General features: G+C 44.1%; 1 protein-coding gene across 4 annotated transcripts; it reads left to right on the top strand.

The window, feature by feature from the left end:
* The first annotated feature begins 389 nt into the window (after positions 1 to 389).
* Positions 390 to 12,145, top strand: TP53INP1 (tumor protein p53 inducible nuclear protein 1). Of its 4 annotated transcripts, none has more exons than XM_064706482.1 (5): positions 390 to 460; positions 3,544 to 3,825; positions 4,333 to 4,684; positions 6,322 to 6,355; positions 8,715 to 8,871. In XM_064706482.1, exons 2-5 carry the CDS (start codon positions 3,714 to 3,716, stop codon positions 8,730 to 8,732), a joined length of 516 nt encoding a protein of 171 aa, XP_064562552.1. In that variant the 5' UTR covers positions 390 to 460; positions 3,544 to 3,713; the 3' UTR covers positions 8,733 to 8,871. The 4 variants fall into 4 exon arrangements, with proteins under 4 accessions (XP_064562552.1, XP_064562553.1, XP_064562549.1 ...); XM_064706483.1 differs by having other exon boundaries at positions 4,336 to 4,684; XM_064706479.1 differs by lacking the exon at positions 6,322 to 6,355 and having other exon boundaries at positions 8,715 to 12,145.
* The last annotated feature ends 3,567 nt before the right edge of the window (positions 12,146 to 15,712 follow it).

Genomic DNA, 15,712 nt, shown 5'->3' on the forward strand with positions numbered 1-15,712 from the left:
GCAATCCCTGACAGAGTTGGGATTGTTTAGCCGTGAGAAGGCTCCAGGGAGACCATGAAGTTTTCCACGGTGAGGGTGGTGAGGCACTGGAACAGGTTTCCCAGAGGAGCTGTGGCTGCCCCATCCCTGGGAGCGCTCAAGGCCAGGTTATAGGGGGCTGTGGGCAGCCCGGTGTGGCGGAGCTGTCCCGGTCCAGGGTCCGGTAACGCCGCCACGGCCCCGCTCCGGCCCGCCCGATCCGCCCCAGTCCGCGGGGGGCGGAGCGAGGGGCGGGGCGGAGCCGCCGGGCCCCGCCCCCTACGCTCCCCGCCCGCCCGTCACGTGCGTTAGCGACAGGCGGCGGCGGCGCTCATTGGCGGAGGGGCGGGGGGGCGTGGCCGGCGGCCGGTCCGTCAGCTGCGCCGGGCCCTGACAACAAAGGGCTCCGCGGAGGCGGCGGGGCTGGGGCGGTGCGGTGTCGGTGAGTTCGGTGCGCGGGGGACTGCGGGCACTGGGCGCGCTGCCGGTGGCCTGGGTGGGATGGGCTCCCGCCGTCTGAGCGGTGGAGAGCAGCAGCGGCGGAGCCGCTGATTTCCCGTGCGCCCATCCCGGCTTCTCTCCGCTGGGACGGCGCCGGGGCCGGGGGCTTTTGGCGGTTTCCCGGCTGTGGAGCAGCCGGCGGTCTCGGCCGCCCGCCTCCCGGGCAGCCTCGGAGCGGGGCCGGGAAGGTGCGCAGCCGCCGCGGCTGTGCCGGGTCAGCCCGCGCCGCTGGCCCGGCCGTGTGGAGCCTCCTGGCGGCGGCCGTGGGGCTGCGAGCGGGGGGCGCGGGGCATCGGCGGCTGGCTCCGGCTCGGGGCTGCTCTGGGACCGACTGGGGGATGGCTTCTTTGGTTGTGTTTTCTTTTTGCTTAGCGCATACCTCATCTCCTTTGCTAGGTTAGAAACAAACAAAAACCCATAAAAAAGGAAAAAATATACTTTTTTAATTGCAGCGATACTGTATTGTTGACATTCATTCGGTGTGTTATCTGTAACAGCCTCTTAATCATTACTGTCGCTGAGTCAGTTGTTCCCAGGCTTGTGTTTTCCTGCCGCTGACAGCTCCTGACTAAGAACCCGAAAGCCTCTCTCGGTCTCTGTCCTGTTTTCCTCCCCGGACGATGGCCCTTGATAGCAGCCTGACTTCTCTTGTGCTGCCTGGCTTGCACAATAGCACACGAACGTGGCCTTTTTAAAGGCGCTTGTCCAAAAGGATGTCAAAGCATCAACCACTTTCTAAATGTGCCGTGGTTTTAAGCCCAGCTGGAGATGAAACCAGGACAAAATGATTCAGATGTTTTTTTGGATCCTCCTTGGGGTGGGGGAAGGGAAAAATGGGACAAACAGCTTTTGATCTACAGAAAGTCATTTGTGGGTCAAAAGCTGAGGTTTGTTTAGCTCACATTCTCAGGAACAGGGATCTCTCTCTTACTTGTTAGAGGGTAAGGATCCCAAGGGTGATGCCTTGGGAGCCTTGCTAGGGGAGTGTGAGCTCTCATCTTGCTCCACTCTGTGCAGAACAAAAAGGCAGCCTCTGCCTGAAGGTACCTCCAGGCTTGATCTAGGAAAGAGACAACACACATGTGTGGGAGTACAGGGAAAGCCAGTGCTGATCAGCAGCCACACAATGGCTTACTAGTTAGCCTAAAGAAAAAACAAACTCATTTTTTCATAGGCCTGGTGCCAGGAGAGAGTTAGGGAAGGATGTGGAAGGTGACTGGAAAACTACAGACTTAAACTTCCACTTAGAATTCATTTCCTTATCCATAGTAAGCGCTGCCTATAACTGAAGCACTCAAACCTTCTCAAGAAGGTACTTGGGAACACTGTAGGCATTTGGCATTTCCTTAGGTAACCCATCCAGGGCTTAGAGACCTTAATGGTTAAGTGTGTTTCCTGCTAGTAACCACTGAAAGTTGAACTTTACTGCAGTTAAAGCCACTTCTGCTTGCTCTGGGTGTAGAAGAAGACAATAAATGTTTGCCTCTTTCTTCACATAATTGACTACTGTTGTAATTTTTTCTTTCCCTCTATTAAGCTTTACCATTTTTAAAGTTTTGTTGATTTTCTTTAGACTTCTGATAATTTTTGTAGCTCTCTTTAGGAGAGACCTAATGTTTCATTTTTAAGTGTGGTCCTTAAAAATAGACCTGTATCACTATTGCAGCTGAGCCTGTTGTTTCTAGTCTTGTGTTTTCCTGCAGTCAGTCATTTCTCTTGAGCATAACTTCTTGAGTTTCACTGTACCTTTTCATATTGCTCCTGAAGACTACTTTAAATTCTGCTCCTCTCCTCTTGTGATGTGTGAACAAGGAGGAAGCTGCATAAATGTGTACAGGAGCAGTGCTGCATGGAGCAAGTGCTTGTCCTTCCCTTGAACAAGTGGGTGATGGGGTCTGGTTTCCTGGGGTAAGGTGACACAGGAGGCCAAACAGCTCTTTGGTGTGGCCTTAGAGTTCTAGGGTAAAGCAAGGTATACTGATCTATATATAAATAATATTCTTCATGAGTTGTATCTTTTAGTATCGAGGTTTGTCCACTGTCATGTGTCTTGCTTCCTTTCTGAATGCAGGCACTCATACTGCCTTACATGGATATATTCTTTCCTATTTAATAATCAAATAGGTATTTAATCAGTAATAATTCTGACCTGCTGTGATGATTCAAATTTTGCTATGGGCAAAAGTAACTTGTTGTTAAGTTGGTGAATGTTTTTCCTCATGGTTTTTGCTTTTTTACCTGCTTTAATGGCTTCTATTTATTGGCTCATACATAAATATCCAAGGCAGTTCTGGGGTGTTTAAACATTCAGTTTCTTGGTACTAATGGGATTTTTCATCTTCACTGCCAAATGCAGAGGTCAGGCTTACAGTGACCAATTACATGTAGATTTAGGGGAGTGAATTGAGAAATAAGCACTGGGTTTAGTTAAACACATCCAATACTTTTCCATGTTCCTTTGACTTAGGATACCTGACTAGTTGGGTGGTTGCTGTGAACATGATCTCGCTGGTAACTCTGTGGTGTACTTTGAACCTGAAGACAGGATGTGCCTTGCTACTGTGTTAACTTGCAGTTAGGGTGGAACAGGGAAGAAACACTGCTTTGGGCTTCCCTGGGAGCCCTCACCAGGGCTCCTCTGTGTCAGCAGGGGAGGTGAGTTGTCTGGAGCAGAAAACCTGCCCTTGCCTTTGGTGTCTCTCTGACATGGAGGGAGCTGGGGGAGTGTAGACACAAGAGTCCTATACACCTCCTCCCTTAGGAGAAGGGGGGACTGACACCTACACAGACCTTTTTTGCAGGAGGTCTGAGACAAAGGCACTCAGCTCCCAGGAGTGACCTAGGATTGTGGTTTCTGTTTGTATCTAGCTGGGAGGGGATGGCAGATGCCACTGAAGCTGCCTCTCTTCAGGGAAGAATGTTCACTGGTACCTCAGACTGCACTAACCAGGGGCTTCTGATTTGTTTCCCTAGGGATGTTACCTGTGGTTTTGTCATTAAGATGCTTGTCATCATTTTTTCCAGGTTTCACGTAAACTGTTTACAAGTCATGCTTTCGCATGTCCTGTACCTAAGCTGATAAAGCATCTATGCACTTTAATCTCAAGTCTGTGCCACTCTGCTAGTAGTGTGAGCTGTGCCTTGAACCTTGGATATAAAGACCTACCAGCCAAAGTCTTGTTCCTGCCTTAGTAATGTTCCAGAGGTTAAATAACATGCTCATGGGAGAGATTGATAGCTTGTCCAGCCAAGAGCCAGAGTTCAGTGAGAAGGAAGATGACGAGTGGATTCTGGTTGACTTTATAGGTAAGATGTCTGTCAGACATGAGTTCTGCCTTTGTCTTGCTCTGGCTCTTGCTTGTCTTACTTCCATGTGAACAAACCAGCATATTGGGAAAACTTTATATCAGCAAAACCAGTGTGGGGTTAGAGTGTAGGGCATCTTCCAAACAAATATTACATGTTGTGTAAATTGGTGAGAAGAATGATGTCAGGTTTATAAGCCTGACACAGGCTTCAGCAGACCCACTTGTACAAATAAAACCTATTTGACTTATTTCGCAATTATATAGCTTTACTGATAATGTTGTTTCACATGTCTAACATGGCTTGTCTGGGAGCTCCCTTTTCCCCTCCCCTGCTTTTAAAAAGTAAAAATTTGTGTATGTGCTAACAGGGCTCTTTTTTAAATTTTTCTTTTTTATTATTATTATTTCATATCCCGTTTCTGGCTGTGTGCAACTGTGTTGTTTTCGACCTTCTGCTATCACCAACATCCATGGTTCCTCTCCACTGATGACTGGTCCCCTGCAGCAGACACTTGCACTAATTGCTCCGTGGAGGAAGCAGACCTCGTTGAAGCATCGGCCACGGACAGCTCGCCCGTCTTCTCTTGTTTATCATCTCCCCTGGAACACTTGCCGGAGGCCAGCGAGTCCTGCTTCATCCAGTTTGAGTCATGTCCTATGGAGGAGAGCTGGTTTATTACCCCTCCCCCATGTTTTACTGCAGGTGGATTAACCACTATCAAAGTGGAGACCAGTCCCATGGAGAACCTCCTGATAGAGCATCCCAGCATGTCTGTGTATGCTGTCCACAACACCTGTCACAGCCTTAATGAGGCTGCATGTGGGGATCAGGAGTTTCACAGCCCAGGTAGCCCCAGGTATGTCTGAATTCTCTTGTCAAGGAGCTCTGGTGCTGAAAATATCTGGTTTCTCCTTGATCAGCTTAGACACTTAATACTGAATTTTCCAGCTTATTTCAGGGGAGGTGAATAAAGCATGAATACCACACAAGGTGTGTAGAGTGGTCAGGTGCCTGCCTGCTCAGAAAAGTGTTGTACAAGATGGCAGTGTTGGCAAACAGCTGGGTATGCGTTTTGGCACTGCAGTGAATATTCATGGAGCCTTGTTACTCCTTTGCAGAGTATGTTCCAGTCCTGTGTAGACTGGTGGCAGTTAACTGTATAGCCAGTAATGTAGATATGAAAGCACTTTGCCCCCTTCACAGCTATGTGTGTTTTTCATAACTGTTAGTCAGTATTCTTTCAGTCACCTTGTGAGATGAAACACAGAACTCTAATGATCCTGACAGGGAAGTAGCTTTGGGGTTAGGTGAGAGGCTTCTATGTTTTTTTTTTTTCATTCCTCAACCTAGTGATAAGGACAGGATTAAATTTGCCCACAAGTGGCTTGTGGAGCAAAAGTAAACTGAAAGACTCCACAAAGCTTAGTCCCCTCAATGTGAAAATCTGTGCTGCAGCCTTCTACTTTTAGCAAAGTAAGTGCTGAAAATCTATCCATGGGGTTTATTGTAGAGGCATGTTTGCCATGCCCTGCCATTCTTTGGTGTTGGTGTATGCAGCTGTACCAGTACAGTGAACATGGCTGTATGCAAATAGAGGATTCCTTTGCCATTATGACCCCGTGTGTTCATTGGGTTTGAAATAATTGGGTGTTTTGTGAATCCCAGTTAGTAACAAAGACTGACTTTTCATACCATCTAGTTCTTAAGTTTAGAAACAGTAGTACTAAAGAAAAAAAAATCACAGTATACTGAGCTTTGATATACAGGAAGAAATTAGTGTAGTGCTTGAGTTGTTGTAGGTAGATGCCTATTGACTTGTCCAATCAGCCCTTTGCCATATTTAAGTTTTCAGCTCAAAGAAGCAGGTGACTTTGAAATGACATACTGCTGTATAATGTTGAAATATAGTGCTGATACTATTGATCTTGGTGTGGGATTTGTATAATTATTTGGGGAGGACAGTTTATGATGTTAAGCATCAGGGTCTAGTTTAAGTTAAATTGGAGGAAACTATGAACAGACAGCACCTTTAAAATGAGAGTTTGAAGGAATCTCCAAGAGTGCTGTAGGCTGCAGGACATGCCCTAGCACTTTATCTAAAATACAATTTTCAGTGAATAGTAACACTCAAAAGTTGGATACTGACTTTTCAGTCACTTGACCTGGGGATCCTGATGTAAATTCAGCCAGAGAAGGATCCGGTCTTGTGTTACACAGCACAGTTAAGCTGCTTCAGTGCCTGGGGAACCTAGAGGTGTGCTCTTCAGCTGGTGTGTAATTAAGTTTCTTCACACTGAACTCTGTGCTGTTGCTTTATCAGAGGATCCAGGCTCTTGTACAGGATATTTTGTGTGATAACTGGGGTGAGACTTAGGTCTAAAGCTGAGGTAAACTGCAGAATTTGGGAACATTGGTTACACACATACTAGAGTAAGTTTCAAAAGCTGTTATGAAGTCTCTAGTGGTTTAATGGTTGGCCATTTAATATTGTAGGGCCAAGAAAAGCTGCTTAAGGCACACTGGCACAGTAAGTACTACTGTTTTGGAACAGTGCTTTTTGTTTGATCAGGCTGCTAGCAACACTGCTTCCTCTAGAGCCTTGTCTGCCAAAGCAATACTGGTTTTAGGACTAACCTTTGTGCCAAATGATTACTTGATCAAGCCTAACTACATCTGCTTTAACAAGCCAAAATGCTAAGTGCAGAAAAATTACTGAAATGATTGGGTTGGGTGTCTGAAGCCTTTAATGTTTCTTGTGAGCTGTGGTTGTGTAGCACGATGAGCAGGACACTTCTGCTTTCTGGCAAAGTAGACACTGGAAGCACAGCAGCAAGTGCATGTAGTGATGGTCTGGCTTAAGACACAGCCCCTCTAAAACTGCATTTTGGCAATGTGATGGAGTCTCATCAACCCTGTTCTCTCAGTGCATGGAGCTCACTAGTGCCAGCTACCAAATGTACCTAAGGTACTGAAAGGCTGCATTTTGGAAGAACATGTGGATGTTTAGCTCATTCAAACCACCTCTGCTATCCCAGTGTCACTTTGATGACAAATAAAGTGTTGGTTTGCAAAGCATTGCTGGAAAAGTATTTGATAAGAGGGGGGGAAAAAAGCTAAAGTATTTTCAGCCAGCAAGTTTAAACCAGTTTTTCTCCTTTTGTGGAGGAAATCTCTTTTTTCATTTTAAATTCCTTTCAAAGCAAAAGGATGTTGTATAAACTTCCCTATTTGTCAGATTAGTCATATTTTTCCATAACAAAACCACAGCAGTTTGTATTAACAGTTGCTGCCCTTTGCTAGTTAAGGGTATACTTAGGAAATACAGGTTGCAATAACTGTGGTGTGGCTTCCTGCCTCTATAATAGCTTTCCCTAGAAAGGCTTCACTTGCAGTTCCACCTCCAGCACTGTTGGATGCACTAAGGGATTGCTCCATAAGGAAAATAGTAGTCCCATATTTGCACCAGTTTAATTTACCCTCATGTAAATTAAACTGGTGTAATCTGCAAAGAATGTCTTTACATGGCACTGTGAATTGATCTGTGCTTGTTACTCACTTTTTGTTTGGTATTTCAAGTGCTAGGTATAGGATAATAACCCGTGAAAAATAGGGGAAGGCCAGCATGTCACATATGACTGTTCTGCAGTCTCTACTCTTCAGTCATTCATATCAAACTACCCAAGGATCCAAAAGCAAGATTGGGATATTTGAAATAAGAAAAAAGTAGTAGGGAGGGAGTATTCCCTTGATGACAAGGAGTATTTCCCTCCAGTGTGCAGTGGGAGGAGGCAGAAGAGTTTACTTCATGTCAGGCACCTGCAGCCTCCCAGAGTAAGGCTACAAAGGGTACCATGGGCATGGCAGACCTGACTTATGTCTACAGAGACATCATACAATAATTGCTAGTTAAGCTCTTCCAGAAGAGACTTTATATGACAAAGTCATGCTAGTGTTGAAAGACAGATTTCCCAAGAGACCTCTTGCTCATGCCTGGGCAAGTTCCTGGTCTTGCAGCCATCTTTCCTGGGCACCACTGACCAGTTGACAGCTGGTTGTTGGGCCCTGAGTGGGGAGAGAGAAGGCAAGAAACTCTGCTGCCACTGGTCTCACACCAGTTCTAGCACTCAGATTAGGGTTTTGCCTTATTTTTAAAAGGGCTAGGCTATTTTTAACTTTACTTTGTAAGTTTCAGGAAATGCCAGTGATTGTTCTGTCAAGTAGGGAAGTCCTTTTTCAGTTGCTGCTTGCATAGGCTGCTGGTTTGTTTTTCTCTAGTGCATGATGAAGCAAGGGTTTGCCAAAACTGCTGACTCACTGCTCATGACATTTAGGGGGCTGGTTGAGGAAAAATCTGAGTTATTTTTCATGTGTGTCACAACTGGTCTACCTTTCCATTCCTCTGCATGAACATTGTTTGTTTGGATTTACTTGCGTGGCTGGCAATTGAAATGCACTTTTGTTAGTGTGCTTCTGTTTTCAGGCTGAACCACCAGTGTTCAAGATGATTTTAAACCAAACTTTGCCTAGTGGAAAACTCTCAAGTCTTCTAAAGCTGGAGCAGTGTGACACACATTGCCTTACATGTCTGATCTCTATTGCATCTTGGGCTTAGGGAGGTGGTGTGGGGAAGAAAGAGCACAGTAGAGTAAGAGCCAAAAGTCCTAAGGCTGTTGTGGGGCCCTCACACAGAAAGTGATTTAGCAGCACTACAGGTTAATTTCTGGTGTGGTAAGTGGCTTGACCTTACCTCAGCCCAAATCTCTGTCCAGCAGAATGAGGGTTCCCTTTTGAAGTGCTGGATGCTGATATCCCTGTTCTCCCCTTTGTTTTGCTTGTCCTTCCAATGCACCTCAGTGGTGACTGATACCTGCTTGTTACATTTCTAGACAGGAGGCCCGAAATGAAACAGGACAGCGTGTTCACTGCTATGTCACGGCTCTTGCTACTAGTTCAACTTTTCTGGAAAAAAGCAAGAGCTTTCGTCCTACCCACTGGATAAAAGAACATAATGAAAGACACTGTCTCAACAGGAACAGTCTCCGTCGCCAAAACCTCGCCAGGGATTGCCACTCTCGGCAAATCAAGCACAACGGACTGTTTGTTCACCAGCCTTGCCAGCGTCAGTTCAATTACTGATGGCTCTTGTGGTTTTAATCTATGGCCTAATTGTTTCTTAGGTTGCTTTTGTTTTCATGTGTAGGTAAGTGTGGTCAATCTGAAGCTGATTGTCAATCCCTCAAACACAATCATAACTAGTGTTGCATTATTTTCAAAAGACACGTAAATCTCCGAACATCTTGCATCAAGTTCTAAATGTTGATGTTAAATATCAATGTCTTGGAAGCCTATCAGTATGATAGTTTGTGTGCTGTTTTATAAACTTTGATGTATAGATGGGTTCTTAGTTGGTATTTTAAAGAAATTTGAGATGGAAATCAGTTACATTTTGCATTAATCAAAACGAAGTTAGAAAATTTGAGGTTAGCCATGTGCTTTAATGACCAGTACTTGACAGCTTGTGTATCTGTCTGTATTCAGCATATATGATTACTTTCTGACAAGGAAATTCTACAGCTGCCAGTGGATATTACATAGCTGTGCTGAGCTGTTTCAAGAAGGACATCTCATCTAAATTCCTAGAACTTGTGTTAGTGGGGGCTGTGTAGGTGTGCTGGGTACTTGGTATGGATATTGAAAGAGGGTTAAATGTCCCACCAACATTGTTGCAGTACAATATGGCACCAGTGTTACAGATGTAGTACCTCACAGTGGAGTGGGAAGAAAAGTGAACCCTTGGGTAACATGCAGATGCACAACACAGAACTGAACTGGGCTTTACCAGATAAAGTTTGAGTTTCTCTAACTATTTCTGTCTTTGAAGCATGTATTTCCCCTACCCTATCTCATTTAATCTCTAGTCTAGTTAAAGGAGAAAGATGGTGGATTGACCATTCTTTTAACCTATCAGTAGCTGACTGCTCTTCAAAGAAGTCAGACTGATAGACAGCTATTTCTGAGCTACAAATGGCTATTAGATTGTCTCATATTCACAGATTGAGAGTAGCTCAGAAGTCGCTAGAAGGAAGCTTTTATTCCAAGTTCTCCTAATTTTCTCTCTTTTTCTCTATGAAAATGAAATCCAAGTTAATGGGGACTGGAAATGAAGGGCAGTGTGAGGTAGGGGGAATTGGATGCTGAGCTAAATACAGTGATAACAGTATATAAAAATTGATCAATCAGCTGTGGTTGTTCTCCTAGCCCACTGGGGGCAGAAGGACTTAATAGCAATTCCATGGGCCAACAGGAAAGAAAAGCCATTCAAAACTATCAAGTAGTTTTCTTAAGAGCACTGAGCAAGATGTTTTGGGAGTTGGCAGGCAGTGCCAACTACAACTGCAGGTAAAGTTCACCTGTTAACAAAAGCTGTGTTACACAGCAGCCAGTGGTATGCTGGACCCTGCTAGATCAGTCTGGGAAGTGGATTGAATGGGAATGGACGTAAGGAAGCAGAAATCTTCAGTGAGAGGAGGGGGGGGGAACCAAAAGTAAGTTTATCTTCCTTTCTGCCAGTGCTTAATGTGATTTGCTGTTTTCCCTTGTGTTTAGTGCCTAGGGCATTACAGTGTTAACATTACACTCAGCTGTGTCTTCCAGTAGTCCTTACACAGAAATTGGTACAAGGAGTCATGTGAGGAGTCCTTGAAATAAGACAAGGTCAATAATGTGAATTGTTCCAGACTTAAGAAGTATTTAAATTCAGCCAGATGCTTCAATTTCACTGAAGCAAAGCCCCAGCAATTCAAATTGACCTTGATGTAGTGGTACTGTTGCGTGTTCTGCAGCTGAAATTGTTGTGGAGCCTACTTAGCATACAGGAACAGCATTCATAGCCTACATTTCGCTGCAGATGTCCTGCTTCACTGCAATTAGGATTGTCACAAAGGGATGTTGAAAATAATTAAATGTACAAAAGTAAGAGGTGCTTTCCTGGATACGCTAGTTTTTGGGGTTTTGTTGTTTGGTGATTTTTTTTTTTTGACAAGTTGAATTCACATGGACACTGAAAGAAAACAAAATTGGTCACACCATGATTTTCCAAAAGAGATACTTTGTTACTGCTGTTTTAGCAGTATGTGCCCATGTCCATACAACAATTCTCATGTGGTCCAAATACTTTGGTTTATCTGCAAATAGCTGTAGTTTCACCAGTCTCTTATCTGTTCACAAGTACTCTTACTTGCCTCAGATTATCTACCTACCTTTATCACTCCAACTTTTTGTCTAGCTTAAACTTCCTTATCCTTGCTGCCAACTTTCTAGCTCAGGAAAATTCTTTGCTTTCCTGTATTACTTTTCTTTATATAAAAGTAACTACTTTCCTTCAGCTTTAATTTTCTTAAAGTGCAATGAAGGAAGATGGAGCCTCCACCTCCCTGTGTCGGAAGGAGTAAGTAATCCCTTAACTCCTAATGGGGAGGTGGAGCTGAGAGTATAAGGCTCCCAGGCATTAAAATGAGAGCCTTGGTCTGTTCTTCTCAGTAGGCAAGTAAATGCAACTTTAGACTGCTCCTAGAATTGGGAGATACTGATCTTTTTATACTGCATTACTAGATGACTTTCTGGTGATGAAAACCTATATCTTTCAGGATATAAACTATTTTGTTGCACAAAGCTGTGCTTCTCAATTTGTAATATTGGAACCATATTATTGTGTGAGATAGTACTACATCAATGGCTTTTTGTTAATTTGTTTTACGTATTTATGTTGGTCTAGCCCTGTTTTGTGCCTGGAGCTATTGGGCAATTAGATTTGTTTTGGTTTACTGTTTTAATAGTGAGCTGTGTGGCTTTTTATATGGTTTTTTGAATTGTATTAAAGTGTGTTTTTTCTTGTAAAAGTGGAGGCCTTGCACTGTCTCATACTGATTGATATTCATGAATCTTGCGAAATTGTATTTTCATATGTATTGGTCAATGGACAGATTTGCATTTTAAACTGTGCCTTCTACACAGCAAACTTGAAGATTCAAAAGGGACATTTCAGTTGGGATTAATACTGTACATCAGTCTATGCATATATGGCAGCTTCTCTCCAGAGCCACTTCTCTATTTGTAGCAGTCCTTTTGATATGGAAGAATCTGTGGCTCTTATTTTTAATAGTTTAACACAAGCTGAAAACAGACAAAATACAGCACTTTGCCAAAAAAGGTAGCATTGCTTAACCAGTGTGTATTTACTAAAGTGATCTTCTGTATTTTGTTTTCATGGTGCGTTCTGCGCACTGTGGGGAAACATGATCTTAACTCTCAATAAAAAATGGCCTATTAAAAGTTGTCCGTCTGTTCTTTAATGTTATAGGTTAATGAAAATCCAAATGTCTGAGCGTCTTGTGCAGGTGGCAGGTCCAATGTGTGTCTCACTGCTAGCTCTAGTACAGCAGTTGCTCTGGGCCTTGGCTTGCATTGCTGATCCAGTGACATCCAAGCAGTGTTGCACATCTCTGCTCACTGCTGCCTTTCCTGACCAATGTGCAGGAACTCTGTAGGTGAGCAGGACAGAGATAAAACCCACATGAAATGTGCATTGTGGAGGGGATTTTTTTCTGTAACTTAGCTGAACCTTTCTTGTTTCAGCTCATACCCCACTGCCTATCATTGCCCTGCCATGCACCACCATGAAAAAATCTGTGTGAAAAGCTGCTGGTACAGGTATCCTATGAGGGGGCAGAGACCCTATGCAGATGCCTAGGGATGGGGTTAGGGAAGGCAAAGTAAAGCCACTTGCAGCTGAACTTGGCAAGGGATGTGGAGGGGTACAGAATCCATGTGACAAAGGACATGGAGAAGGCTGAGGTACTCCATGTCTTTGCCTTGGTGTCTACTGGAAGACCATCCTTTGGGACTGCAGGCCCCTGGCACATGTGGGAAATGTGAAAGCAATGAAGATCAACCCTTGGGTGAGAAGTCTCAAGGTAAGAAAGGCTTGAAGAAATGCACCATACACAGTTTTATGGGATGCACCTGTAAGTGTTGAAGGAGCTGGCTCAGAAACTCACATCTTGCTGGGCTGCAGCAGGCAGGGGGTTGACAGTGAGGAGGAGGGAGGTGATGTTGCACCTCCACCCTGGGCCAGGGAGACACATCTGAATGGCATGTCCAGTGCTGAGCTCCCACTAGGAGAGGGCATGGATGTGCTAGAGGGCATCCAGCAAGAGGCCAGAGCATAACAGGATTGAAGACTGAAATAACCAGGAGATGATGAGAGCTGGGACTGTTTAGACTGGGGAAGAAAAGTCAGAGGGGATCTTGTCAAGGTATATAAACAACTGAAGGGGGCAAAAAGGCAACAGAAGCCAGACTCTTTTCTGGTGGTGCCTAGTGAAAGGACAAAAGGCAGTGTGTGCAAGCTGAAATACAGGAAATCCTTGGATGTAAGAAATAGGCTCAGTGATCTCCATGTTGTTATGGCTTTTTCTGAAACGATATGAATGAGTGGGGATTTTTGCCTCCAGTCACTGGGGATCCTTGATCTCTGTGGCCTTCCAAAGATCATGGAGATTGGCCTTGAAATGACATCAGCCAGCTCTCTCAGCATTGGATACAGGCTTCCATGGATCTGTATGAGCTGAGTTGTTAGAAGTAGTTCCTGATTTAATTCTCACCCACCAAACAAGCAGGGTGACAAAATGATCTATTTAACTGACAGCAATGAAAAGGTATTTGTGCAACAAAGATGCATCCATCTTCCCAGAGCAAGGAGTAAAATCTTTCCCTTTGAAATGTAGATTTTGTCCTGTACATTTATCAAAGCAGCAAGTCTATGCTGAGAGCTGTACAGTATTCTTCAGGAGAAGGTTTGATCAATTATGCTTCTATTATTGTATCTATGCAGATAACCTAATGTAGTTAAGCTGATGGTATTCCTTTTGGGGGTGCTTATTTCAGACCCGATGCAACTTTTAAAATTTAGCTTGGACAGTCTCCAAAACACCATGAACTAGTGTCTTTTGTAACTTCTCTGTGCTGAAGCAAAAATGTTTGTATGAAGGGTTGCATTAGTGTTACTATTGGCTTAAGTTCTCACTTTACACTCTAGTTTTCTGTCTATATAAATCCTTGTATGTCTCTGATATAGTGACTTCATTGGTGTTAAATGTCAGAGAGAACCATAATTACTACTCTGGTACCTCATCAAGTAATTTGGTATCTGCTTTCTATGTTCCATTGACTTCTGGTGCATGTTTACAGCCACAAAATATCGTGACTGTTATTGAGTGATACTTGCAAGGAAGGTTTGGAACATGTAGGAATGACTCCTCAAAAGAACATGCTGATGCTGCTGTGGCACTGTTGTTCCCATGGTGTGGTCATGATAAATCAGTCTTAGAGTAAATGAGACTGAACTTAGGCTTAACAGGATACCTTTTGCAGCCAGCTTTTTCTTGATGAAAATACTGTTCTGGAGTTACTGCTGTATAACTGATACTTCAGAAGAGTCTTGACTTGTTCAAAAGTTCTGTGGGCAGACTGATAGCTGAACACTCAAATACCTTAATAAGGCAAATTAATAATTGCAATTTCATGAGTAAGCTAGGGAAAAGGAATAATAACAACAACAATAACAAAAAAACCCCAACAAATAGATAAGAGTAACAAAACTAGGCTAGTGTCCAGGAGCAGGCTTCAGATCTCAGCTTGCAGACATGGGCTGTGCTATAGGTCTATACTTTTTCCTCTATAGATTTCAAATTGTGTCCAAGCAAGGTGACTTAGGCAATATAATAAAAAAATACCATTATGCACAAGAATAAATCTATCAGAGTGCTAAAAGAATTGTAGATTCCCTGAAATGAGGCTGTACAGAGAATCAGCAGCAGAGAGAGGTGGAAAAGAGAAGGGAGGCCTCAGGCTTTTGGGATATGAGGTTATCATCCAAGAGCTGTCAATTTTTGCAAGGTAAACAAAGGAGATGAGATCTTGATCAAGAAAGGGAGGACTGACATGGGCAGAAGCATCCCCTTGTCTACTCCTAGCAGTGAATTTCAGTTCTAGCTCTTCTATCTATGGGACTGAGGAATGATTGATGGGCCAGAGCCAGTGGTCTGAGATACAGTAAGGCCAAGTGCTGGATCCTTCACTTGGATCACAATAACCCCGTGCAATGCTGCAGGCTTGGGGAAGAGTGGCTGAAAAGTGGCCTGTCAGAAAAGGACCTGGGGGTGCAGGTTGACATGTTTGGATGGTTACAGGCTCTTTGGGAGGGTTAGACATGGCAGAAGAGGTAAGGGTTGGCACTGTATGTAATGGAAGGGCTGGAATGTGTGGAGCTCACAGCTGGTAATGGCACAGTTGAGAGACTCGATAAGAATCAAGGGGCAAGCAAACAATGTGGATGTCATTGTGGGAGTCTGCTATAGAGCTGTCAGGCAGGACAATGACATCAACAAATTATTCTTTGAAGAATTAAGGGACACTTCCAAATCAACTGCTCTTGTCCTTATGGGGAAATTCAACCTGACAGAAATTAACTGGGAGCATCACACAGCTGGTACAACCTGGGCCTGAAAGATGTGGACAACAATTTTAATGAAACAGGCACTGGGGGAGCTGACTCAGAAAGGTGCCCTCCTGGATCTGCTGTTTGTCATCAGAGTGGATCTTGTGAGCAATGTGGTGACTGATGCCATCTTGACCACAGCAACTACGAAGTGATTGAGTTTAAAATCCTTGTTGACAGGAGGAAAAGTGCAGGAAAACCTCAACTCTGGACATAAGGAGAGCAGACTTTAGGCTGCTCAAGGACCTAGTTAGAAAAGTCCCCTGGGAAATGTTTCAGTAGTGCTGGGGTCTGTCAGTGCTGGTCACTTTTTAAACATCACCTTCC

Source organism: Zonotrichia leucophrys, chromosome 2, assembly GCF_028769735.1.
Source record: "Zonotrichia leucophrys gambelii isolate GWCS_2022_RI chromosome 2, RI_Zleu_2.0, whole genome shotgun sequence".
NCBI classification, from domain to species: Eukaryota; Metazoa; Chordata; class Aves; order Passeriformes; family Passerellidae; genus Zonotrichia; species Zonotrichia leucophrys.

Excerpts from the sequence above, each read along its gene's own strand:
- TP53INP1 (XM_064706479.1), top strand. The coding sequence starts at position 3,714 with ATGTTCCAGAGGTTAAATAACATGCTCATGGGAGAGATTGATAGCTTG. Across the intron at positions 3,826-4,332 it reads GATTCTGGTTGACTTTATAG|CAGACACTTGCACTAATTGC; the intron begins GTAAGATGTCTG and ends GGTCCCCTGCAG. Across the intron at positions 4,685-8,714 it reads CACAGCCCAGGTAGCCCCAG|ACAGGAGGCCCGAAATGAAA; the intron begins GTATGTCTGAAT and ends TTACATTTCTAG.